Here is a 24,873-nt window from a genome sequence, read left to right as displayed (position 1 = left end):
GCTAGCCTGCCCTCAGCCAACACTGACGTCTGTGACAGATAAGAAAAACTCCACGTGTCGTGTATATCTCAGCAGTCAGACCTGTTCTCCTATCTTCCTCACCCTGTGTACCTCAGCACTGGCCAGCTGTTTTGCACAACTTGGTGCATGCCCCTTTCTCCAAATTGTTGATTTCACCGGAGCAAATCACCTTATTAACTATACTGCAGTGTGTGCATGGTAGCATTTACTTATAATTAGTTAGAAGTGATAGTAACCACACAGTCGCATCCCTTTCAGAAATCCCCAAGATTTCACAGCCTCTTGCACACGCGATGCAATGCAGTTACTCTGTCATGCTGATATTATTTTTCTTGGTGTCCCTTTCTCAGATAAAACTTCATCTTTTAGTCCCATCTTTGTTTCTCTGTTGTACCCCCACCTCCGAACTCCTGGTCAATGTATAACGGCCTAAGCCTACAAAGCACTCTCATCTTCAGCACTAAAGGGACCTACACACCTTTCCCTAAAATCAGTGGGAGCTTCAGCTAAGGCTCTGTACAAGAATTTCTCTTCAACATGTTTAAAAGTGCTGTGTTGATTTTGAACTCTGCAATACAAGACTAACGAGGTGACATGGATTCTGGTAGCAGCTTTTAGCTATCAACAAATGGTGAGGAGTTATTTAGCCATAATATCTTGACCATGTTCCTTTTAGGGTTGAGTTTTCAATCAACTTGAGTTTTCCTATGATTTCTTCTGCCAATGCCAACATATCTCTTGTTAAATTAGCAGCAAGCATTTAAAGTCTTTTCAGCGGCATCTGCATGATAATTGCGCAGAGATGCTTTATATCTGGGAAACAAGCCAAGGAATAAACCTTGAAGCAAAGTGTATTAAATTAGTTATCTCGTTATAGCTTTTTGAATAATTTCCTAATGATGAATTGAGTTAGAACTCAGAGCTGTCAAGTCCCATTGCTCCACTTGGATGTGAGAAGTAGAAAATCAGGAGGGAAAAGAATCTGTTCCTATGTTTTATTATTCAGCTCTTCTTGGCTGAAATGAATTCTTCTGTTTCTACAGTGAGAGCAGGAAAGTTATTGCATAAGAGAATGTACAGAGCTGGGTTTGAAAGGAAGAAAATGAAGCAAATGTTTGTTATGCAAAGATGCACCCTTGGTGTCTTGGAAAAATATTAATTACAAAATGGCACCAAAAATCCTTTCCAAATTAAGTCGGTGCTTATTAATGAGCCAAGTAAGTGGCCACGTAGTAAACAGTCATTTTCAATTAACTCCTAATGTGGCTGTTGTGGTAGATAGAGCCAATGTAACTCACTTTTTCCCTTTCATTGTCAAAGAATGCTAATTTTAAACTTTTCCTTTCATCTGACTTCAATGTAATTTTTCCTGCTAGATTTTATCTGGACTAGATCTGCTAATGTCATAAGTTAATTGGGCTGGTGCGCGTCTTCAGAGGTTCCTTTCCACCCCAGCTTGCAACCAAACCTCAGCATGCCAGTGTTTTATAGTTGAAATGTGAGACAGTTTTATAGGGGAAAAACTGAACCTTCTGACTTTGAACCTGTTGTCGTTTTATCGGCCCGAAATTGTTTGGGCAGCGTTTCCTAACCTTTAGGGAGCGACAGGAAAATGCATTTTGCATCCAATTTCATTACTCATAGTGGGAACAAGGGCATGAGACTTAAAGCAACAGTCCCATTTAGTTTCTGTCCTGCAGACTTCAACAGCAGAGCCCTTGAGTAGAAAACGGGGGCGCTTCGGAGTTGCTGTCTCTTATATGGGTTTTTTTAACATCAAAAGATGAGAGTGGGTGGGTTCTAAGAGACTAGTTTCATCTATTTGGAGTGAAGTCTGGACTGAAAAATCTCACAAAGATGCATCAATGATCAATGAATGGAGCTGCACCTTAAAGTTTGACACAGGCAGTCTCCTCCCAAGGTGCCCACGTTGTGGTCTGGCACGGTTCAGCCGATGCTCCCCAACATTTTCTGAGAGAACTCAGAGCGGGTGAGTAAATCACACTTGGGAATCCATTGTGTATGATTTCCTATTTGTGCACTCTTCATTTGTATTTTATTTTTCAATTTAAGACCCTTTTTTTTTCTTTAAACTTTTACCACCGATAGTATTGAGGTTGCTGGCATCACATTTTTGGTGGAAGTTACGGTCTGAGCATTTCATGCCTAACATTGCGTGATCAAGGATGGGAGACATGGGCTGAGTTCTGATGCTGCTCAGTGCTGTGGATGCCCCATTTCCATCCTCCAGAGGCTGCACCGAAGGATGGTGGATGTTTGCTGTCCTGCTTGTTCCAGCTCCTCCACAGGCCCCTTTGGCACCTCTTGGCCTTGACTACCTAAGGAAAGATGTGATTCCCATAAACTTCCTCCTATATAGGTATATAGGGACCCTAAATGCTCAGCTTTATCAGAAATACCTTTTCCCTAAACTAGTGTCAGCTGGCAGGAGACACATCTGTGAGAACTTATTCAACCTACTGCTAATGCAGTCCTTCATAAAAAGTATACTGAAGGACATTTCTGTTCTACTTATTTAAATCAGTTGCCTCAGCTACAAATATTATTAAATATTTGCATGATTTCAAGAGCTGCTTGCCTTTTGGTTTTGTTTTTAAATTACTTTCTTTTAAACAGACCAAAATGCAAATGACAAAACATAGGTTGGAAAAGAATAAGTCTCAGTGCTTCAATACAGATGGTCATTTTAAGCTAATAGGTTATTTTTTGATCCAATACCTGCATAGCCCACAAGTGACTCTAAAATAAACGCTGATGGGCAATCTCATGCTTGGATATAGCTCACAAATCTACGGGGAAAATTCAGCAGCTACTGACCATGCTGCAATCACAGCAGCTGACTTCCCACCGCTCTCCTGGGAGGAGGCGATGACTGAACTGTTGTCAGCTTCGCTGGCACTTTGAGACCATGTGCTCAGAAAGTGGAAGCATCAGCATGCAGCAGCTCTAGTGCAGCACTCGGAGGGGTCAGAGTTACATTCTGTTGCTTGTCTTCCGTGGAAATGAGCACTTCCCAACCAGAGAGGGAGGGTGGCACCTTAAGGGAACAAATACCAGAACTGACCTTGAAAGGGAAGCGCTGCGTGAAAATGGCATTTGGCCAACCCCTCGACAAAAATGGGTATAAATCTGCTGATGTGTAGTCCAAACCATATGGACTTTGGAGATGGGTTTTGATGCCAACAAGAGAAAGGTTCCAAGTCCAAAACCCCAAAGGTAATTGTCCTCAGCTCATTCTTAGCTTCCTGGAGACGTTTTCTTGTAGAATCTGGTGCTATGAGAACTACAGATGTGTCTGTACAGAGGAGGACTGTGTGTAGCCTTGGCTTGCAGGGACTGTGATCTGAGGAAGGGAACAGCTGGCTGCCTGGGCTGTTGGGCCAACAACAGAAGAGGGAGGTCTTAATCATAGATAAACTACTGTTGATTGTGGAAAAAAAAACCTTTAGTGGACAGGTCAAAAATAGCAGTGTTTGTTTATATAAATATTTAAAGTAAATAAATTGTGTCAATGTTTTTAGAGTATCTTAGACTACACTTCCCTTGGTTCCTCTCAGCCATTTTTCAGCTGGTGTTTCCTAGTTGTGTTGCCTGTGCTTTGCGTGCGCCCGTGCTGAGTTCCCTACAAGCTACAACAGCAGGACTTTGCCTCTGGAGGGCGAACTGGGAGCCAGCAGTAAAACAGCAGCTTTCACTGAAGAATCCCCGTGCTTTTTAACAGCAAGGGCAAGACTAGTACTTCAGCTGATCCCTAAAATGAATATAGTGCTTAGTAATTTTCACTCTTCCAGATCACCTGGGGAAGGACTCAGGTGTTTTGGACACTCAGCTCCAGGTGTTTCAGGGGCCGTGTTCCCTGGTTAGGCAGGCAGGAATAAAAGAGGAAAGCTTCCCCCAGACTACTTCCAGTGCAGGGTGGGGGTTACAGCCTGGACAGTGGCTGGGAGTTGACACTTGAGGAAGAAATACAAATGCATCTAGAGGAGGGTGCTCAGCCCCTCCAGCCCACTTGCCAACCAGGCCCTTTGGGGCTTCCTGAGGCGAAAGTTATATCCCCCTTACTGTGTTAAATAACTACTGATGGATCCATCTTCCATGGGTCACCTTTACTTCACCTTTTCACCTTTACTTCAGAACCCATTTAGTCCTCTGGCCTTCACAATGTCCTGTCTTGGTGAGTTCTGCAACTTAGTTATACATTACATCTATAAGAACTTCCTTTTTGTGTATGTTAAAAGAAAGTATTTTCTTGCTGCTACTTGGTCTTTAAAAGAAAACAAATCTTTAGTGCCAGAAATACCATTAATAAGAAGTTTATCCTGTTGAGATTGCTCCACATGGAAATCATGTTTTCCTCATTAGTGTAAGTACTTTTCTTTAGCTATTCTACAAAGGAAAAAAGTTTACACATGCAGATGACTGTAATATTCCCATATATAATTGTGTGGGACGTGTTAAATAACATGTTTAAATAAGTTTTATGTCACTGGATTTTACTGTCCTGTTTTACTTCAGTATTTGATGCTTCCTGTTTTATTTGTTCTGTAATTCTGTACATGACAGTTTAGCACAGAACAGTGATCAGAATCTCAGAGCCCCGTTGTGTGTACACATTTTGTAGAGAAATGAGACATCGGTTATCTGCCATTCCTGCCTCACACTCCCTCCTGTTAGGGCTGAATGGCAGAACTATTCTATGCTATTGAAAGCCTTTAAAAAAAAATCTATGCATGCTATTTTATATTCTAATGTATTATTCATATCAGTACATAAGCTTATGCTTGTCAGTTTTATCTTGTGTATAGAACTGATTACTTTTGACAGTATTTTTGCACTGTTTCTTTTCTTTCTCTTTTTATAAAGTTCTATTCAGCATTAATTGACTGCAATAATTTTTTTACTCCTTTCACTGCCTTTGTGTAAATAGTTTCTTGTATGCTTTTGCAAATATGAGAATGTCTTCAGTCACTACAGTTTTTTGGTAAGGCTGTCCTTCATATTCACAATATACAATAAACCATTTTTTTCAAGGAAACATATGCTCGTGTTCTGTCCTATACCAGGTTAAGGTTTTGTATTTGCACCTACTGTGCTTGCCTTAGTTTCCCATGTTAAAGTGGGAGGCACAGCCAGGGCCACAGTGAACTTTGAAGAACCTCTGTAAACCACAATCCAGGTTTTGCAGGGCAAGGCTCCCACTGGTGTGCATGCTCGGTTAATCTACCTGGGCCCTGGACAGGTTTTCTGAAACAATGGTCCTATTTCACTGGACAAGGGTTTGCTTGACAAAGGAAAGTTCAGATAAAAATAGTCAGCTGGTGCCTTCCTCCTGGGCTTGGCTGTAGCTAAGTGAGTGGCCTTGGCTTTCTGGAATCATAAGATCTGGTGCAGTTTTATGTACTCCAGCAACAGCTGCTGGCTGGAGAGCAATGAAAGCTTTCTGCAAAGTGAGCTGACGAACCCTTGTTCCCTAGCACTTTTATTTTCAAGAAAGAAAATATGATGACGTTCTTAATGTGGTCTCTCTCTCATCATACTGTGAAAGCAGTAAGGAATGGTCACATAGTTCTGCTGTGCAACATATTTCACCTTGGGTGTGGGAAGCACACAGCCACACTCTCCCTCCTTTCCCCATCCTTAAAAGCAATCTCCTGCCACTGAGCTAAATAGAGAAAAAAACCCCTTCCATTCTTATGTATGGGCAGAGAAAGCCAAGTTCTGGATTTTTTCCTCAAAAAATGTTCTTATTCCTTTATGAAAAGTAATCCCTAATGTATTAATAGAATACTTTTAATCCACTGGAGGCAAAGGTATGGCTATAAAGAAATATGAGCTCTCCTCTGCAGTAAATTCACTTTAACTTGGGCATCAAAAAGCCATAGGTTGTGCAGCTGATGTCTTGTGCAAGCCTTTGAGGTCTGAGGTAGGTGCCAGTGTTCTCTCTGCACGACATGCTGAGCTCTAGGTCCTTACGGTGATGAATCTCACCTGCCAGGAGCGGTGATGGGGCTGCAGCTTACCTGGCTGAGGGAATGCTGGTGGCTTTCCTGCACAATGGGCATTTCCCCTTCCTCTCAGCTAAACCACTGCAAACAAAAATGATTTGTGAAAAGAGGAGTTGGATACTAAACCAATCAAACAAAAAAAACCCCACCAACATACAGCTTATGCTAATTAATTTGTCAGATTAAATGAAACAACTCAGGCAAAAGTAGATGTCATACAACTCTTGCACTCAGGTAGGTGTACAAGTGTAACCAGGATGGGTCAAGACCACTTTATTTACTTTACACAAGTAAGATACACATTAAAATCCATAAAGAAAAAAAAAAGGCAGTTTTTGCACAGCTGTCAAAAGGCATAACCCTGAACAACCATGGATGCTTCCTTAAAGAAAAAAAAGGAAAAAAGGACAATTGTAGATGTGTGGGCGCCAGGAACATTTTGCAAGGCTTAAGTGTGTTTGTCATTCCAATTATAGGACAGAACTGTGTTCATACTCTACCGCTTTTCAAAGCACGCCTAAAGGTTTCCATAACAAGGCTTTTTAAATAAAGGTTTGAAGGATTGCATAGATTCAAAGGCTCAGTGATCCTCTAATTCCTTTTTGATCTCTGAAATGTATGGATGATCCTTCCCGTGTGCTACTTCCATGATAGCAATTGCCTATGAAAAGAAAAAATATTCACACAATTGATTCATATATAACATCAGGCTATAAATACTCTCTTTAGAGGTTTGAAACAGTCTGACACCTCTAGCTACTTTTTGTCCCCTTGTAGTCATAAACCCAGTAGGAAATAAAATGAATTTCAAAACTAAGTAATAAAGGTTTTACATTCAGAGAATACATCTTTCATCTTAAAGGATCCCAAAGCACCTTTCAAAACGGTATTTCTGACAAAACTACTTTGAATGCAACCAGCTCCAGGACAGAAAACTGCAAGTGGGGTGGGTAATAGTCTGGCAGAGGACTTAACCAGTATCAGACGGAGCTTGTTCCTACCAATTTATCCTTCAGCTGTCAGCCCGAGGAGCAGGCCTAGCGCAGAGCTGCATTAAGGCTTTTTAGACTTGGTTCTGTAAACACTCCACTGGTTCTAGGGACTCCCGCTGCTTTATGAAGGAAGCAATGACTGAGGCAACCCCTGAGGCAAAAGCAAGACCTTGTCAGATTGTGACAGATGCTGCTGTGCCCGATGCCCTCCCACATCACCTGCATCCTGCTCTGGTCCTATGAGTGAACGTTTCAGGCAGCCAAACCCACCGACTTGCCCTTTCCTGCCACTGTCCACACAGCATTACACAGTAGGTGCAGAGGCGAGATGTCCACTCGAGAAAAGGACAGCTGTGGCCCCAAACACACGTACTAAAAGACACCAGCAGACAGGACTGAAGGAAGTAAGTTTGGAATAAGTCTGATAACATTTAAAGACCACAGCGCTAAGCCAAAAAAAGGAATTGCAGCATCCTGGCCCTCAGAGCGTTTAGTGATTTTCTCCTCGGGAAACATTCATGGAATTATGCTCTTGTATTCGTGAAGTCAGCACCACAAGAGCCTTTGGTTCCACCTCAGCAGCAGTGAGCAATGACACCATTCTCCCCCCTGCCCAGAAGCAGAAAGAAGGGCCTTCGGGACCAGCTCCTTGCAAACTCACAAAACAATGGCTTTGTTTTGCCACTAAATCCCAAGCACCAGGGGCTGGCACAACTTAGGGCAGTTCCTGTAGGCAGCTTTTGGAAGTGAGTCATTAGAAAATGTTTGTGTTAGGAAGCTAAATGTGGCAACAAATCTACCTGCAGTTCCCAACCCCCCCAATCCCATGTTCCTGCTGGCACAAAGCCCAGTTTTACTCCAAGCTTTAACACCACAGTGAAGGAAAACCTACGTTAATTTTAAACTAGGCAACAGTTAAATTTTAGAGCATATTTTCTTGTAGTATCTTTCACCATGGCTGGATGGCTCTGTTATTGCTGGCTAAAAACTTGCCAGCATCTAAAAAGGAAGAAACAAAAAAATCGTGACATTCCACACCAAGTCATTATATGCTACAGTAGTCACTGACGCTTAAGAAACTAAAATAAACTTCTGTCCAACAACAATAGGGGAAGAATGTCAAGAAACATGGTACAGACTAATAAAAAGAAGAATAAAAACCTAAATAATGAAGAACAGCCTAATAAAAAGTGGTGAAGCAAAATGTAAAACCAAACGCTGTATTTGCCAATTTCAGCATTACCAGATGCACTGAATTCCCTGCAGCTATTTCAAAACCAATTGGTTCCAGAACAAATAACCACCAAAAGCATGCTTAGTTTAACTTGGATATAGAAATCACAGACATCAATGAAACACTATGTGCCTTTTATAAAAGCCAAGCATTTTTTCTGTCCTTACCTAGCAAGTGAGGAGAAGCTCGAGTTCTGCTTCACTTACACTAGTGCAGCTCTAGCTCAGTGAAGAACGTATAGCAAATGTCTAAGTAACTCTCACTCCAGCTGCTGCAGCAAAGCTCCACTGTGAAGAGGTAAGACCCCTTTGTATGCAAGAACAGACCTATACTGCATATTTGGAAAAATCAAAACCGAGCCAAAAATCCAGTAACCAAATATTTTCACACATGGTGCGCTTCCCACCAAGCCAGGCTCACTGACAGAGAAGCACATAGTGTTTCAACCATCCCATGCCTGAACTGGTATTATTAATGAAGAAACCAGAAAATAAATACCCTCTTCAGGGCTTTAACTCCAGCCGCTCTGTTCTCCAGCGCCATATACAGTCTGCCTAGTTTCAGCCACATGGAGGCAACGTTCAGTGAGTAGGAGGGATAATGTTTACTGCAAGAAAGAAAGAAATTCAGCTTTATCAAACCTGGCAGTTTCAGAGCATTTTGCCAGCCCCCAGTTCCCTCTGAGGGGGCAAGAAGCTGCCTGTCACTGCCCCTGCCCATTCCCCGCTCATCCCCTCTGCCATGGCTGCCAAGAGTCAGTGCCAATCGCGTCTGGGATGGGGACGCCTGTCAACTGGGAATTGAACTGAGAGTACCATATGCCTCTGAACAGCTGTCAGATGGCAATGACTTTCTGCCACTAGTTTTAATCTCGCCAGCGACAGAAAGAGCCTGCATTGTCAGGAGGTTTTGGAGCCACCCTACACCCACAGAAGTAACTCTCTGCCTGTTCCACTATAGTTGGTCTTTGCTGGAAAGCACGGGGCCCTTGGCAGCACATACAGCAGACACCATTCTGTACTCACTCACCGAGCGAGCAGAGCCCGGTTCAGCAGAGCTGACCTGGAATGCCAGGCTCAGAGCCAGAGGAGCTGGGCAAGTCCCAGGGAAGATAAATAGTACTGAGCCCCCAGGGAGGGGAATGTTGGCTCCTTCTTTGTATCGCTGCTCTCTGCCAAGTGATCTGTGACTTTACATTGGCATCTGCTCCAAAGGGAGAGCTTTGCTTGCGCTCCCCCCGGCTGGCAAGAAAGTCACGAGAATCTGCTTGGGAGATTCACGGCAGGATCAGATAGAGCGTGTAGCTGGCCGCTCTAACACCAAAGATCACTACTATAAAAACACATAAAAATTTATTGGAGAGAGTACTAATGTTTTCCCACAGAGGCTGTGTCCTGCCTTGCCCCACACGGGGCTTTGGCCCGCACACTCCCCCAGGCCTCCAGCTCCCAGGCAGTGGGATCAGAGATACAGGGACACCCAGAGCTCGAGTGCAGGAGCTGAGCTCAGCCCCAGCCTGGGGCCAGGCTCCACTCTCCCCCAGCCACGGTGCTGCTGCAGGGAGAAAGAGTGGCGATGGGGCAGGAGGGTGACAGCAAGAGCGGGTTTTGCCTCGATTGCCTTCTACAAAATATTCACTGCAGGTGCAATTCCAAGCTCTGCTTTAGTGGAGTATTAGGATATTTAAAAAAAAAAAAACCAACAGTATTTATCTAGCTAAGCAGAACAAGTACAGTACCCAAGGTGGGACAAACTTATTTTGAGAACTCAAAGCAAGCATTTCAGAGTCACCTCCTGCTAAATATTGCAGACCACATTTTGACAGTAACAAAATCTGGCCCAGCACTCAAACATTCCTTTTCAAGTAGTGATGTCATGGATAGAGTGTTTACACAATACGTACTGAGAGAAGCGATCTCTGCCCAAACTTGTCTTAATTATTCAGATTACTGAATTAGAGCACTAAAAAATAAAAAAAAAAATAGAGTCCTGCGTTTACCTGTATGGTCTGATAATTTTTTGCCCATAACGCAGTGCACCTTCCCAGTCCTGCACGTAGAGGCAGACACCCATGGCCTGGTACATCATATGTAACATGTAAACATTACTGTCTTCAAACACTGCACCCATCTTGTCCAGGCTGAGTTCACAGATCTCCAGTAATTCACTAGGAGGTATCAAGAAGTCAAGGAACCAAATAAATAGACGGTCTCTCATTAGACAACTACCTGGCAACGCCAAAGAAATGCAACCAGAACTTGTTCAAAATGGTTCTGAAAAGTCCTCTTTTCTCTCAAATGGTACCAAAGCATCTATGCTACAACCCCAGAGCTACTCCAAGAAGTATTCTACACTCAGAGGTATTCTGCTCGTGAGATTATTCCCCCTCCTACTCAGATATTCTACAAAACTACCTTTCAGATTTAAAAAGCAACAAAAAAAGCAGCTTTCCTGTATCACCACTGCACCAGCAATGTATTAGAAGAGGGACTGAAATTCCCCAGGCAGTGCGTACCAATAGCCTGGGCTGCTTTTGGTCCTGTCAATCCTGCATTTCTGTCTGCGCCGCACCACTGGTACAACAGGTAGGATTATAACCAGCAGCAGTAGCTGCAGCCTCACAGCACAGTCCCTCAAAAGTGGGCAGTATTACACTAGACTAACCCAGGCTGAGATCTACACTCTGGCTTGTTGTGGAGGCAGTCATATGTTGCACTCTTAGAAACGGAGACCTGCACAGCAAGAAACTAACAGAGGATCTCACAATCCCACACCACCTGTAATGTTCAACTGCCCCATGTCTCCACGGACAGCTCTTCAGACACAACGAGGACAGAGGTAAGTTTAATTCCTAACAGTCAGAGTATTCTTCCTGCAGATATTTCTGAAGCGATCCAACAGGTAAGATTTTCAGGTCACACACCAAGCCAGGGTAGCGAGACAAAGGATATATTTGTAGTGTTTGGCTCGCCTGAATTCCTCAATCACATTCCTGGCGTATTTGATCATGTCCCGCACCGTCTCTGCTGATGGAGGATCATTCAGCTTGCGGATTTCCAGTTTCTCTTTATCCTGAAGGAAACACAATGGACGTTATAAATGTAGGCTTCAAGCCTTACAAATAAAGGTGCACCTGCTACACAGAATTACTCTAATAAAAAGACACAGATGGGAAATTAAGCTCTTCAAAGAATGTAAAACCAAAGGTGGATGTGCACCTGCAATTTTTCTCTAAAGCCTTGGCTGGGAATCCTAGAATCCTCTGCACCTTCCAGTTCATCTGCCATTCTCTACTTCCACGAAGTCCCTTTCTTTTGGGAGATCCAAGAGCTTTTCAATTTTGTGATGAAAGCAGTTTTACATAGGAAATTTCACTGCTTCTAAGAGATTAAGGATTAAAACAAATCTAGTTTGAAGGCTAGAAAAGCTCAAAAACCTTAGGCCTACCACCAAGTGAGAGCTCAGTGGAAAACAAGACGATATTAAATACAGAAAAGGATCCTTCGCATCTACAGACAAAACCACATTTCCCCATATTTCGTTATTTCTGCTGGACAGCTCCACTTACTCTTCTCTTTCTATCTAACTTACTACTTCATGAAGAGTCAGCTGTGATCTGGAGACAATCTTTTGCTGTTTAAGCCTTGTAGTGTTGCTAGATTTCTTTTTCCTTTATTATTTCATCTGACAGCTGAGAGGACTATAGGGGACTCTTTCCAGAGCTGAAGGAGGCTGAGTGACAGGTGATTCCCCAAGTAGCTTCTTGTTAGAAATCACAGATGAAATCCTGGCTTCGTTAAACTCAGCGGCAAAATTATCAAGGTAACTGTGGGGAAAAACACAACTATGGTGTCAGCAGAATAGCCCCAAACAAGATTAGGTACCATTCAGCAAACAAGGTCCAAAAGGTGACACCATTTAGAGGAAGGAGATGGTTGTTTGGTCAGTTTGGGAAGCAGCTCTTAAAAGGACACCTTTGTGAAAATTGGGGGAAAAACAATCTGGAGCTTAAGGATTAGATTCTGCCAGCCTGGCTGAATTTGGCTGGAATCACAGGTGAGCCACACAAAGCTCAGTTCTCCTAGGACCTCCAGTGAAGGAGGTCCAAATGGTTGCACACGAACAGTTGTTTTGGTATCTGTTGGGTTTGGGTGCCTTTTCCCCCCATAAGTGCTTTTCTTCAAAATAATTAACACTTTGTTTTAGGGAACCCTGCCTGGATGTCCGTCTTCATCCTTTGAAGGGCACCAGGTGATGTCTAATGGACATAAGTCTGGCTGGCACATCACAAGGGGCTGTGACCCAGGACCACTCTGTCTGTGAGAAGATGGTATGAAGCCACTGCAGGAAGCCAATTTTGCAGATTCTGATGGGTCTCCAAACCACTCAGCAATGTCATACGACATAATCCAGAATTGACCGAGATGTCCCAACCAGGCACTGCAGCAGCACTCTAACACAGAACAGGAACGCAGAAATGCCCCAAGCAAGATTCACTCGCTGGGAGTTGCTAAAAAACATGCAGTTACAATAAAAAAAAAGCCTAAACAAACAATTCTGAGCTAAATTCTTTTGGCCAGGTAGCACAGACACTATATAATTACCTATATAATTACCTACTTTTAACAAAGTTTTCATCTTTTCTTTGTAGCTCAACTTTAAATAGGCCTCCACCAGGAAACTTCCTGATGTGTCATGATGACAGTGAAAAAAATGAGTATCAGAAAGTATTCTAGACAGAAAAACAAAACCACCCCCCTGCTATATTATCCTACTTTCCAAAATGTCATTAAACCAGATAGAATATCACATCCAAGGATGCGGGTAGGTGCCTTGACAGTCAGAAGCATATTTCACACTGATTTTATTACCTTTTCTTTTGTAACGCACTCCCTGCAATCACAATTAAAGAAATATGAGTCTCTTAACCGGTCATTTCTGTCTTCTGTGGGATACAACAGGTCAATATAGCTGGTAAAAACCTATATGGCAAAAACAAAGCAGTCAGTGAAAAGCAATGTAACTATATGTATTTATCACTACTAGTTCTGGTATATGTAGTACAATGACCACATATTCAAGCAACTTGTGGGTGCCTGCAGCCACGTCACATTTCAGGCCTCCCAGCAGCATCAGGAGTTGCCATTTGTGAACTCAAACTGACAGAGAAATGTTTCCTTTAATTTTCATTATGGAATTTCCCTCAAATATTACCCTGGCTTAAACCCAGGGCAGCAAGATTCAGGTGTGGATAAGGAAACTAATCACAGCGTAAATCTCAGGCTCCTGTCAGACTACAAAGAGATGCCTACTTTTCAGAAGTAAAAAAAATATTTCAGATATTGAGCCTAGGATAAATTACAGTGGCCTGGTTCTTTAGAGGCTGGAATTTCCAATTTTTCTTTCTGAAAATCTGCAAGAATTGGGGCAACAGCAGTCACTCGTAGCTTCAGAAACTTAGGACAAGACCTTTAGATCTCTGAAAAGAAAAGAGGCCCACTGCTCCAGTTCTAGGAGAATGAATATCAGATTTACTTCAGCAGCTATATTTTAAAGCAAAAAACCCCTGCTTTTGAACATTTTAAAGGCCCTTCACATACACTATTCTTAAGTTTTTCTCTACTTTAGTGTTCTTCAGAAAAGAACCCCTGCAACTAGCTTTAATGCTCTCCTTTTAAATGTGATATACCCTAAGAAATATGTCATATGCAGAGTGCAGTTGATCATTGTGCAGACCAAGGAACAGCTTTAGTTCCATTTCCCCATTTATATTTATTTGAAATGTTTTGCTCAGTCTTTATGCTTAAGGTTTCTTTCTTCTTTGAAGTAAAATGTACATGTAATTTCATACAGTACATGTTGTTCTTATTGTGTATGATCTCACACTTGCCCTCACACTCCTCTCCTCCCTTCCCTATTTTCAAAGCACACAAAATGCAGGATATACATTTACAGCAAAAATTTTGAAAATGTTGCGATGCAATGACTGCGTTGAACCTGAAGATGGAGACACAGGCCATAAGACCGCACAGAGCCCAAGCAAAACCAGAGCTCGCACTTGTAGAAGTCCTCAGTGTCAGAAAAGTAAATGTGCAAAAGCCATGAGGTCCTGGAGAACCAATGCAGCTTCTGAGACACAAGTCAATCAAAAGAGGATGCCAAGCAAGGCAAATACTCCACATCTCTACCCCTCAGAGTAAGCCTTCCCTAGAATAGCAAAAAATGTCCAGGATTCCACAGTAAAATTCCAAAGCCAGGATCAGTCCTTGTCCATTACCACAATGCATCTGCAGTGACTGCCAACATCACAGACAAATCATCATTAGTAAACGGCATAAAAAGAAGTTGCTCATCCGAGTCATTCACCCTTGGCTCCGGCAACTAAACTCACTTTGTTTACAATGGTGAACAGCTATAATCCACAAAAATAACCTCTCTTCCCTTCTTCAGAACTGGTATCACATATTTCAGAAAGTGGCAGGAGTTATCAAAGTCAAATCTGAACTTACTTTGATCAGCATTTACCTCATCTGCTAAATTAACATCAACAGATGAGCCACTGAAACTCTATGCAAGCTCCATCTCTAGAGAGAATGTTCTGTATCTTCATTCCCTGCAGATATTTGAACATCCTCCTCAACTCCGTTTAACATCTTTTTTCATTATTTTTTTTTTTTTAAAGCAAAAAGCAGCTGTGCTGCTGAAGACCCCCTGCCACATGGATTATTTGATTGAGAAAGTTTTAAGGCAAACCTTACTCAATTTCACAGAACTTTATCCATCACTGTTCAGCTTCACTCCACCCAAGAACACACACTTATTCTTCTGTGACTTCCCAGCAAACGCCGCTGAATTGATATGACCAAGTCCCATGATTTGTGGATGCTCTGTCCAAACAGAAGTCAGAGGACTTATCTGTGCCCATTTACCTTGTTTATTCTGGCTTTGATTTCAATACATTACTATTATACTGGGAACTATTATAGCAGTAATAATTTGCTTTGATCTTGGAATTTCAAAGCACCAGCCAAACATAAGCAAACTCAGCCTCATTTTACAGATGGGTAAACTGAGACAGGGTCTGGCAGCTGCGCAGTGACTGCTGCAGGTGCCCTTCCCTCATTTTAACTCAAAATAGAATCCTGCCTCCGAGAATCGCTTCAGTTCTCCAGAGCCAGCACCACTTCTCCAAAGCAGCATCATACCCTTCTCTGAGAAACAAGAGATCCTTCCTCCCCATTATTACACCATCATCTAATTCAAATGAATCCTGAAAAGCAGAACGGATCCTACCTTCAGGATGCGCGTCTACAGAGTACAGTCAAACACGGAGCATTTACCTCTTCTCCAGGCTCAATCTCTTTAACAGCTCTGACTTCAGCCAAGGTTCCCTTGTAAGTTACGATGACATTTGGGCAACAGCTATGGTTCATCAACGCAACACTGTAAAAGGAAAAAAGTAAATCTTTCCCGCCACAACCACCAAAAGCAACAGGCAAAAAGTTAAGTGCTTCACACAACTAGTAAGTCTGAAAGATTGAGTCAGCCTCTCTCTGTAAGCTGTTCTTATCCTGAGGTAGCCCTTAACATGAAGGTAGCCCTTGGAAAATCTGTTGCACTGTTATTTATTCTAATGATATGGGGAATGGCTGTGCTAATGAATCATTACAGTCTTTAAATCCTATTATTGCAGGACAGACAAGTTATTGTTTTCCCATTCTTATTGTACGATGGGACAGCTGACAGGGGTGTTCAGGTAATTCAGCTATCAACATCCTATTTAGGTACCTATGATAGACACACTGTTTTCCCCAGAGGAGAAAGAAAGAGAAATAAATTTAACCTAAAGGAAACAAGCAAATACAGGAAAACGAGTCATTTGCTGCATCGCAACTTAAGACAGGCGTTAAAATTTTAGCTGGCTTCTGTGCAAACGTAACCAGCCTCCATGTTTGAAGTGGGAGGGAAGAGATTTCTGTCTGTTACACAAGCACGCAGCTTAACACAGAAACTTGGACTGCTAGAGAAAGTACTCCCCGTTATGACCAGGCTTGGAGAAAGTGCAGTCTGCTGCTTATTTGAGATACAATGTATAATTTTAATTCATTCTCCTCCAATCTAGCAAAATAATAGCTGTCTCTTCGGTCTTTTTAACTCACAGGTACAACTGTTAAGTAGGAAAGATCTGGCTCTTGCATGCTGAGCATTTACAAACAAAGGATAGTGTTGGACATGTTTCCAGAATATCCTGGTTTAATATCCTGGTTTAATATCCTCTCCTTTCCTCATCATGACCCTGATCCTGGGTATTTCAAGGCCTTAATTTCCAACCTGTAGGTCAGGGCTATGAACTTCAGACAGAGCTGCCTGAGGAAGGAGAATCCGTGAAGCAGGAAATATCTACTGCTGCCTGTACGCAGCACTTAGCAAAATCAGGTCCTGCTTTAACTGGGCATCTGTACGTTTCAGATTACTTTGACAGCGATAAGCTACTAATAATCTATGCCTCCCTCACAAGGAACACAATGTAAGCAGGCAGTGATAATACTTTCAGTGTGGGCTTTGCAAAGAACAGGGGCAGAAAATATCCTCCTTCACTACAACATTAAGTGGGAAGGACAGATTTAAATAGAAGAAATGTTCCTCAGCCTTAACAAGATCTGTGCACCCCCGACCACAAACTGCAGCTAACACTTAACATCCGCAGTTTATTTGTCAAGCTAAGAAGCTTGTACATATTTTTTTCCACTGTCATAGCAACATAAAGCATTGCAGTTTTCAAAACATCTGAGGAGGCTGAAAGAAGTTATGAAAAGGATTTGCTGTTTGCCAAGGAACAAAGGTAGAAGGGATGTTGTTCAGAGAACACCAGGTGAAGGCTTGTATCCAGCCAGAACAGAAAGTTGTGAATACAGCAAGTCACCTGCAATCCTCTTCATTTCACTTTGATCATTACATGACATCCCTGTCCAGAACCTGCTAGCCAAGTAATTGTCTCCTACCAGCCTGTATATAGTTCACAATCTAAGCTTCAAAACAAATGACAAGTGCAATTTTACCAAAATTACCGGATTTTTAAGAAAACCTGCTGCATTTCATTAGCCACATATTATTAGCTAAGTATTTCAAACGAGACAAGTATTTAATTAAATTTCTTTCAGTATGGATCTACTTCCATACATGTGCAAGAACCTTTGTTTGTTTTTAAATAAGTTAATTTCATTTTAAAAGAATATTAAAATCAACCTACTCAGGAAATATGGCTGATCCCAAATGAGAGAGTTCTTCATCTTCAATTGTGAAGCCATTACAGTTAACCTAAGGGGAAAGAGACTAGATCAGCTTCTGGTCAGCAAAGTACTCCATGCTCATACATTACATTCTCAAACTTCAAAGGCAATTGCAGTAATTTGCTTACAATTTTCTTTCCACCTCACCAGTATTCCCAGGGAGCTACATGACATCTCAGAGAGTGAAGCGTGGACAAAGTCCCCATGCAAAGGAACCTGCAGGACACCAAAGAACTGACAGCCCAAAACTTAGATCAGGGGTGTCAAACTCATTTTCACTGGGGACCACATCAGCCTCACAGTTGCCTTCAAAGGGCCGAAATGTAATTTTAGGAATGTCCTACACTTATACAGTCCTAAAATTACATTTCGGCCCTTTGAAGGCAATCACGAGGCTGATGTAGCCCTCAGTGAAAATGAGTATGACACTCCTGATCTAGGGGATTGCTCCTTGGAAGGCCGACCAAGAGAAATAGGGCTTGAAAAGAGAGCTAGGAAGTGTCAGCCAAAGCGAGACCATTGCAAACATGAAACGAAGCCTGACGCTGACCATTTGGCCATGACAAGTCAAGGGCTGAAGCAGAACTATACATGCCAAGAGCAACATGGGGATGAACAGCAGTAAACTCAGCCAGGCTGGGGCAGTACGGAGCTTTGATGGAGCTTGTGTTACAGAGACCTGTCACAATGACGTCTGTCATCAAGGGCTGCACACATCAAGAACAACAAAGGCAGTGAGAAAGACTTGAACCTAGTAAAGACATAGAATAGGAGGGGACAGAAAAAGTACAAAGTATGAGAGGAAGTGTATTCCTAATTTATACAGACACAGGATCAAAAGAGCTTGTTCAAAATTTTTTTTTATGGAATAGATGGAAGCATGTTTTAAAACCTTCTTCCTCTTTTACTCTCACTAAACTCAAAGGAATCTTACAGGAGTTTCAGCTTTGTTTCACGTGCATTTTGTGACCTTAAGTGACCAAAATGCAACTCAGTCAAGTACTCTATTCCAATTTCACTGTGAGTCACATACATGCCAATACGAAGAGAACCCTCTCCACATTCACCAACATCTCCCTACAATCATCAGAAAGTTCACAGAAGAGCCAGTAAAGCATTAAAACAACTACTATCACGTGGCCAAGTCCAGCTGAAGCTACAATGGGCACAGAAACAATCAGTGAAGTGCAGTGTAAGTATTTGTTCTGGAAGGATAAGAGTTGATGACAAATGCTACCAATGCAACAATGATATGCCCGCAAGCTGGGAGATAGCTCAGACTGGATTTTAGAAATGCACAAATACTTCCCAAAGCCACTCCTCAGGCATTAACTGTTTGGGATGAGTTCACGATTAAGGAAAGCACCCTGTTTCTCTGATTCACTCACCAGTATCTTTGCTTGATCTTTATGCTATTTTTAGCAAGGTAGCATCCAGAGACTCCCTGTCTCTCAAGATGAGCATACTGCTGCACCAGCCAATGTATGAACATACCTGAACCAAACCCAAAATGTAATTGCTGAATACAAAAACAACAGAAAGGAAAGATCATATCAACAGCAAGTAAGAACGTAAGGCTACAAAGGCCAACAGGAAGAACAGCTTGATGGTTCTGAATCACAGGGAAATATTTAAAAATATGTAGTGAGTTATCATTAATTCCCCTCCACTAAGCCAGAGACAACACACTTCTTGATTTTATCATACTAGAAATGACACAAGAAGAAGAATTAGAAGGGATTAGATACCACTGGTTTCAACGAGTGAATGCATGACTAAAAAAGGCAACGTGGAGTGAAGAGACATGAGTAAAAAAACTAGAGCTTGAGGTTGTTCCCAATGGTGGAAAAGAGAATGTGCAAAGGGAGGCACAAAATTATGCAAGGTCTTCAAGGAAAGGATGAGACACTGGAACTTGAGACAAGAGAGAATCTGTTTGAAAAGTATGACAAGGTGAGACTGAGGAGGAAGGGCACCAGTCTTGAGAGCTATGTTCCACAGGGGCAAAAGACAGTAGAATGATACCAACAGCTAGGGAAGAGAACGGTGCAAGGCAAGGATGGTTTGGACAATAATCTTTGCTCCACTCAAAAGGACCAATTACACCTTAACTGCGTTGAGTAACAACCAACATCAGATAAAGGCCACAAAAAGCAGTGAGCAAGGAGTCAGAGGTATCCAAGTCCCAAACGACTGCCCTGAGTCACAGCGAGAAAAGAATGCAGAATGGAGAAGCAAAGGAGACAACAAGAAGCCTTAGAAAGTTTTGAAGCAAAACAAAGGAGCAGCAGCATGTCCATACTATTAGTTTTAGGTCAAGTTAACTAATTATTAGGAAACATTTTTGTACATATCAAGTAGTGATGTGCCCCCACTTCTTCTAGAAAGAGAGATGCTGGGGCTAAAACCTCAAAAGGTTGTGTCTTGTAAAACACTTCTGAGGAACATCCAGATGACCTCTGGAGATTTTCAGTTCAAGAAATTGCAATGTCCACAGTGACAAATAGTTGCCTGATGATCAGGATGAGCTTAAGGTGACACCTAAGGGTGACCTTAGACATCTACAGAGAAGACTAGATGGAGTATCAGATCCAGGAGTCAGTAGATCACAGAAGTCAGCTAAAGTACCATGATCTGGTGGAGTTGGTTCAAGTCAGGACATGAAGAGAAAGTCATTATAGCCAAAACAATGTACGCTTCGTGAATTATGCCCACATTCCAACAAAAATATTCAGAAACATAAGAAGAAACTGGATGTACTGATGTTTTTAAAGTAACCTTCTGACAAATACAAATTGTAAAGTCTTAGAACAGAAAAAAAAAATTCATTGAAGGGAAATATATAATTAGAAACAACACGGTACATGATGAGCAGATGCTAAACCTGCTAAAGAATAACTCTCCTACAGAATAACAGTACTACTCTACTAAGGAAATAGTAACTGCACCTCCTTGTTGATAGATGTCCAGCTCTTCCGACCAGGGCATTGCCATCTCAGCTCTCATCATAGCAGTCAACATTTGCCCCCATCTCAAAAAAAATAAACTTTTTACTCAAACATTTAAAACTAGCTTATTTTGAAGTACAGGAGGAAAAAGAAGAAAATGGATCCTGCAGTATTCCACCGGTGTGTTACTCCATCCACTACAATACCTTCAATTTAGATGCATATGAAAAGCACGTGAGAAAAAAAAGTGGTGACACATTTCAGAAGTTATCTAACTAGGTGTCCTGCTTTTCCTTCATCTCTCCAGATGACCAAACTACCTGACTGCATTTAAAAGACACAGATCAGATAAAAGTTTCAGACTGCTCTTTCTACTTCTCTGAAGTTTACTCCCTGGGAAGGTCAAACACAACGATGACCTGACCAGCAGGGATTTCCACAAGCTTCAAGCCTGAATGAAGGATTTTGCCTCTGCAGGGTCTCAGACCGGCAGCCTTCCCTTTAAGTCCAACAACAGCAGCACTAGGCTTGGCCCCAAGAAGCCTAACTTTGATTGGGTCTAATACAGGCTTTTTCCCCTTCAGTGTTTGAGTAGCACCTCACAGAAACTCTGCACGCTAGAGCCTCTGCCCTCGCTACTGAAATGGGGCACGTCCAAGCCACTTCTGCTCAAGGAAGTGGATCTTCTCCATCAAGCGCACTCCGCTCTCCCCTAAGATAAGCACAGAGATACCATTTCCATTGCTGTTAACATTTTTCCCCTTTCACAAAGGCTAAACTCCTACAGCACCCTCCACCTAAGCAGGCTGTGTTCTAGCCAACTTACTTGTGCAAAGAGAACTACAAGGGCAGCATTGTCAGGGTACTCCAAGTGCTTTGAGTAAAAGTGATGAAGAGCAGCAATGTCGTTCTGAATCAGCTCTCTCTTTTCATTGTCTAGTTTGTCAAGGTCTGTGGACAAAGAATACATGCCATTTCAGTAAGAGGAACACTGTCCCGGGGAACTGCAGCTAGACTTAGGTTAGAACAGGCTCAGACTTGAACAGGAACTTCTCAAGGAACAGCTCCTTGGAAGTACTGCAAGAAGTGTCTGTTCTTCCATAAACATAATGCTGCTTCTGCCAAAGCCACATGTGTACTACAAGACCATGGCAGGATTAAAAAGCATTTTCCAACATCTTTACATGAGCAGGTTAACTGGACACAAATTTCCCTTTCTTGGGAGAAGAAAGTGTTTTAAAGTGTTGTTGTTAACCCTAGAAAACAAAGGAGCCAGCCCCAGTCCCAGCCCTCTAAAAGCCTGTCAGCTGTGGATAGCTATCCTCAGCTGTCTAACATGACCGTATGAGCCATGTGGTCCCATCTACTGCGGTACGAAGTCACACTCAACGTCACTTTAAAAGCAGATTTATATAGTGAAACTTCCTCACAAAGACCTTGTCTTTCTCAGTACAAACCAGCCCAGAATTCCTGCTAAGGAAGGCTGCTCATCCCTGCTTTTAAAAGACATGATTTTTCCCAGCACAGAGGTCCTCACTATTTGTGGCCATGTGTGATAGGGACCTAGCAAAGGTTGACAACAAGGCTGGAGCTGGTCACCAGGGGCTCCCTTTGCAGCAAGAGGCAGAGAACATGAGGGTGCTCAGGAGTACAATCCACCTGACCTACTGCAGGCACCTGCTTCAGAAGCAAACAAAGCACGCCTGAGAATGCCTCCATGGGCTGGGGGGTGACCATCAGAGGTGTGTTCAACCTGCAGATATCTGAGAATACTACGAGACAGTAGGAACATCAGTTGAAATGTCCTGGCACACCTGCCAAATGTATTGTCTTAGGAGTTTGTTCAGAGACTTACCCCTCAGGCCCATGACAGGTTCTAACCAAAGCTGTGCCCACTAAACCCTTTCCTTCCTGGTCCCTGCAGAGTAACATAAATGATCGACCATATACTCCCCATTCCTTCTCTCTCCTCAAGAGCAGAGTGTTGGAGTTTTCTTTCCTAATCCCCTCTCTCACAGTGGCAGTGCCACCAGCTCACTCCTGCTCTAAGAGAGCCAGATACTCAGCAGTTTCACCTCTCTGACTTAAAATAATAGCAGAGAGAAAACCATGCAGGAAGAGAAAAGGCTGCACAACGATGAAAGAAAGGGGAAATTATTTGTAAGAGCAGATGTGAATGACAGGAGAGTCACAAAAAATACTGGGGAACACGAAATGGCACAATTCAATGAGAACTAGGACAAATCACAAATAAGAAATGTTGAGCTTCCAACTGACAGTCAGGTGCCTTTTCCTTTCCTGTGCAGGGCGTTACAAGGCGTAAGGCAACTGCTAAACATGGCAAAGGTCTGCTAAGAGATGAGTGTAGTAAACAAGGCAGAAGAAACAAGGGTTCTTACTAACAAAAACAGAAACAAAACAAGAGCTCCTAGAGGACAAGGGGGGACACTACAACAGGAAAAAAACATTTCAGCCTTTTAGCTCCCAAATTAATAAATTACTGAAGACAAGCTGCAATGCAGAACATACAGAAATTACTACAGCACTTACCCATCCTCTTCAACCTCAGTTCAACTAACCTACCTGTAAAAATTACCCTTGCCTTAGGCAAAGTCAAATTTTGGCATTTTTCCCCTTTACTTCCCCAGTTGTCCCAACAGCTGTGACAGGAGCTTTTGTTCAGGAAGCAAACAAGACTGCAATCTTGCTGCGCTTGGTTACTCCTGCTACCTCAAGTCCTAGCAATGACAGCATTTATTCAGCATTTTATAAAGGGTTTTGGAAGCCATCAGAGTGAGAAATGTGAATACACAAACCTATTGTCTCCTTGTACATTATCCCCAGGACCAAGAAAGAGAAACAACAGACCAGTGAAAACTATGTGAGGATGGTTACTGGTTGCTCAATTTCTATCCTTGCCTCACCGGACACAAACAGTAGCCTTCCAGTTAAAAGCAAGCCATTGCTTCATCTCTTTCCTTGGATTATTTTGGAGCATTTAGGACATGGAATTTCAACACAATCATATATAACATGTCAGATTTGACTGGCAGTGACAGATACTGAAGCATAGTCCAGAGGGTTCTGCAATTAGCCCCTTAGTCACTGTCACCATCAAGCAACTGTGCTGTCTCTGATTTTATGCCTCCTGGTAACAAATAGTAGCTATTTTAATTTTACAACATTACAATTCTCAAAAGACACTAGACTACCAGAAAAGCCATGAGACGGATGTATGCTACATAATTAATTCTGTCTAGGTTTTCACCCTTGTTTCACGGCCCTGACAAGCGACCAAGAAGAAAAAAAAAAAAAAGAAATAAGAGTACTGCACTTTCAAAAAAGGAGGAATCACAATTCTCATTGTTTACTCCTTCCAACAGGAGTGGGATGCTCTGAAAGGTTTTGATGGAGCAGGGCCAGGGAGAACAAAATCATGAATATAGATATCTGCCTCTGTTTACCTGCAAGTCTTTTCTACTTACGTGATTCAAACTCTTTTACAGCAAGCAGCTTCTCCGACTGTGTTCTTTCAGGGTGAGTTTTCTAGCAATACGGGGGAAAAAAACAACAAGAAAATATTTTAATGTTTTATGTTCACAGTTTTGCCTACTCATTCATAAGCTGGGTACTCCTACCTGTAAAACCAACTCAAACCCACACTGTATGAAATTCAAAGAACTTGATGAACAGCAATGAGTTAAACTGACTGCCCTTAGTAAAGCCATAGAAATATCCTCTCTGCACCAAATTAGGCAGCCAAAGATTAACTCCTATCAAATTTATATACATAAACTGAATAGTATTTTAAATATGTCATTTGCTTTGTTCTAGACACCCAGAAAGCTGCTAACAATAGCAAGCAGGCAGGAGACAGGCTTCACTTTGAGGAAAGTGAATAAACTGACTGTTGACAGAGTTCAAAAGCAATGCTCCATTGTTGGCCTAAGGCCACTTCTTTGTAATCTTGGCCATTAAATATGGCTTTGCAGGTGGCCCAGCAGCTGAGGTTCAGGGACTATGGTTTGCATATTTAGCTTTTATATGACATGTAGGGTTCTCCCCCTCCCCCCTGTAAGCAATAAAAGCACAAATTTATTCCAATGACTTTTTTATCATTAAACATTCAATTTTGTTTGTGGATCACCACTAAATCATGCTTTAATAAAGTCACACACACATACATTCACACATACACATCTACACACACAGCAAGTATGCAGCTACCTTCCCAGCAGGCCACCAAAATCCTCACTATATACAGTATCCAGGTTGCCCTTGTCACATAAGCAGACCTCAATCACACAAATATGCTTCAAAGAGGATTTATTTTTGCAGAGAGAGTTTAGAGCTCTACAAAGA

The 24,873-nt window shown here is 42.2% G+C and overlaps 1 protein-coding gene across 1 annotated transcript in view; it reads right to left on the bottom strand.

Moving 5' to 3' along the window:
* Window positions 1-6,299: 6,299 nt before the first annotated feature.
* Window positions 6,300-24,873, bottom strand: part of SMYD2 (SET and MYND domain containing 2) — a 31,406-nt gene continuing 12,832 nt past the window's right edge. The window contains exons 4-12 of the mRNA XM_080341914.1: window positions 23,997-24,057; window positions 21,338-21,462; window positions 17,524-17,591; window positions 15,614-15,716; window positions 13,145-13,255; window positions 11,197-11,345; window positions 10,273-10,440; window positions 8,772-8,880; window positions 6,300-6,708 (exon numbers count right to left, since the gene is read on the bottom strand). Of these exons, the coding sequence (XP_080198040.1) occupies window positions 6,628-6,708; window positions 8,772-8,880; window positions 10,273-10,440; window positions 11,197-11,345; window positions 13,145-13,255; window positions 15,614-15,716; window positions 17,524-17,591; window positions 21,338-21,462; window positions 23,997-24,057 (975 nt within the window). The 3' untranslated portion in view covers window positions 6,300-6,627. The remainder of the gene's footprint in view (window positions 6,709-8,771; window positions 8,881-10,272; window positions 10,441-11,196; window positions 11,346-13,144; window positions 13,256-15,613; window positions 15,717-17,523; window positions 17,592-21,337; window positions 21,463-23,996; window positions 24,058-24,873) is intronic.

Source organism: Nesoenas mayeri, assembly GCF_963082525.1.
Source record: "Nesoenas mayeri genome assembly, chromosome: 3".
NCBI classification, from domain to species: domain Eukaryota; kingdom Metazoa; phylum Chordata; class Aves; order Columbiformes; family Columbidae; genus Nesoenas; species Nesoenas mayeri.
This window is presented reverse-complemented; position numbering and strand designations above follow the sequence as displayed.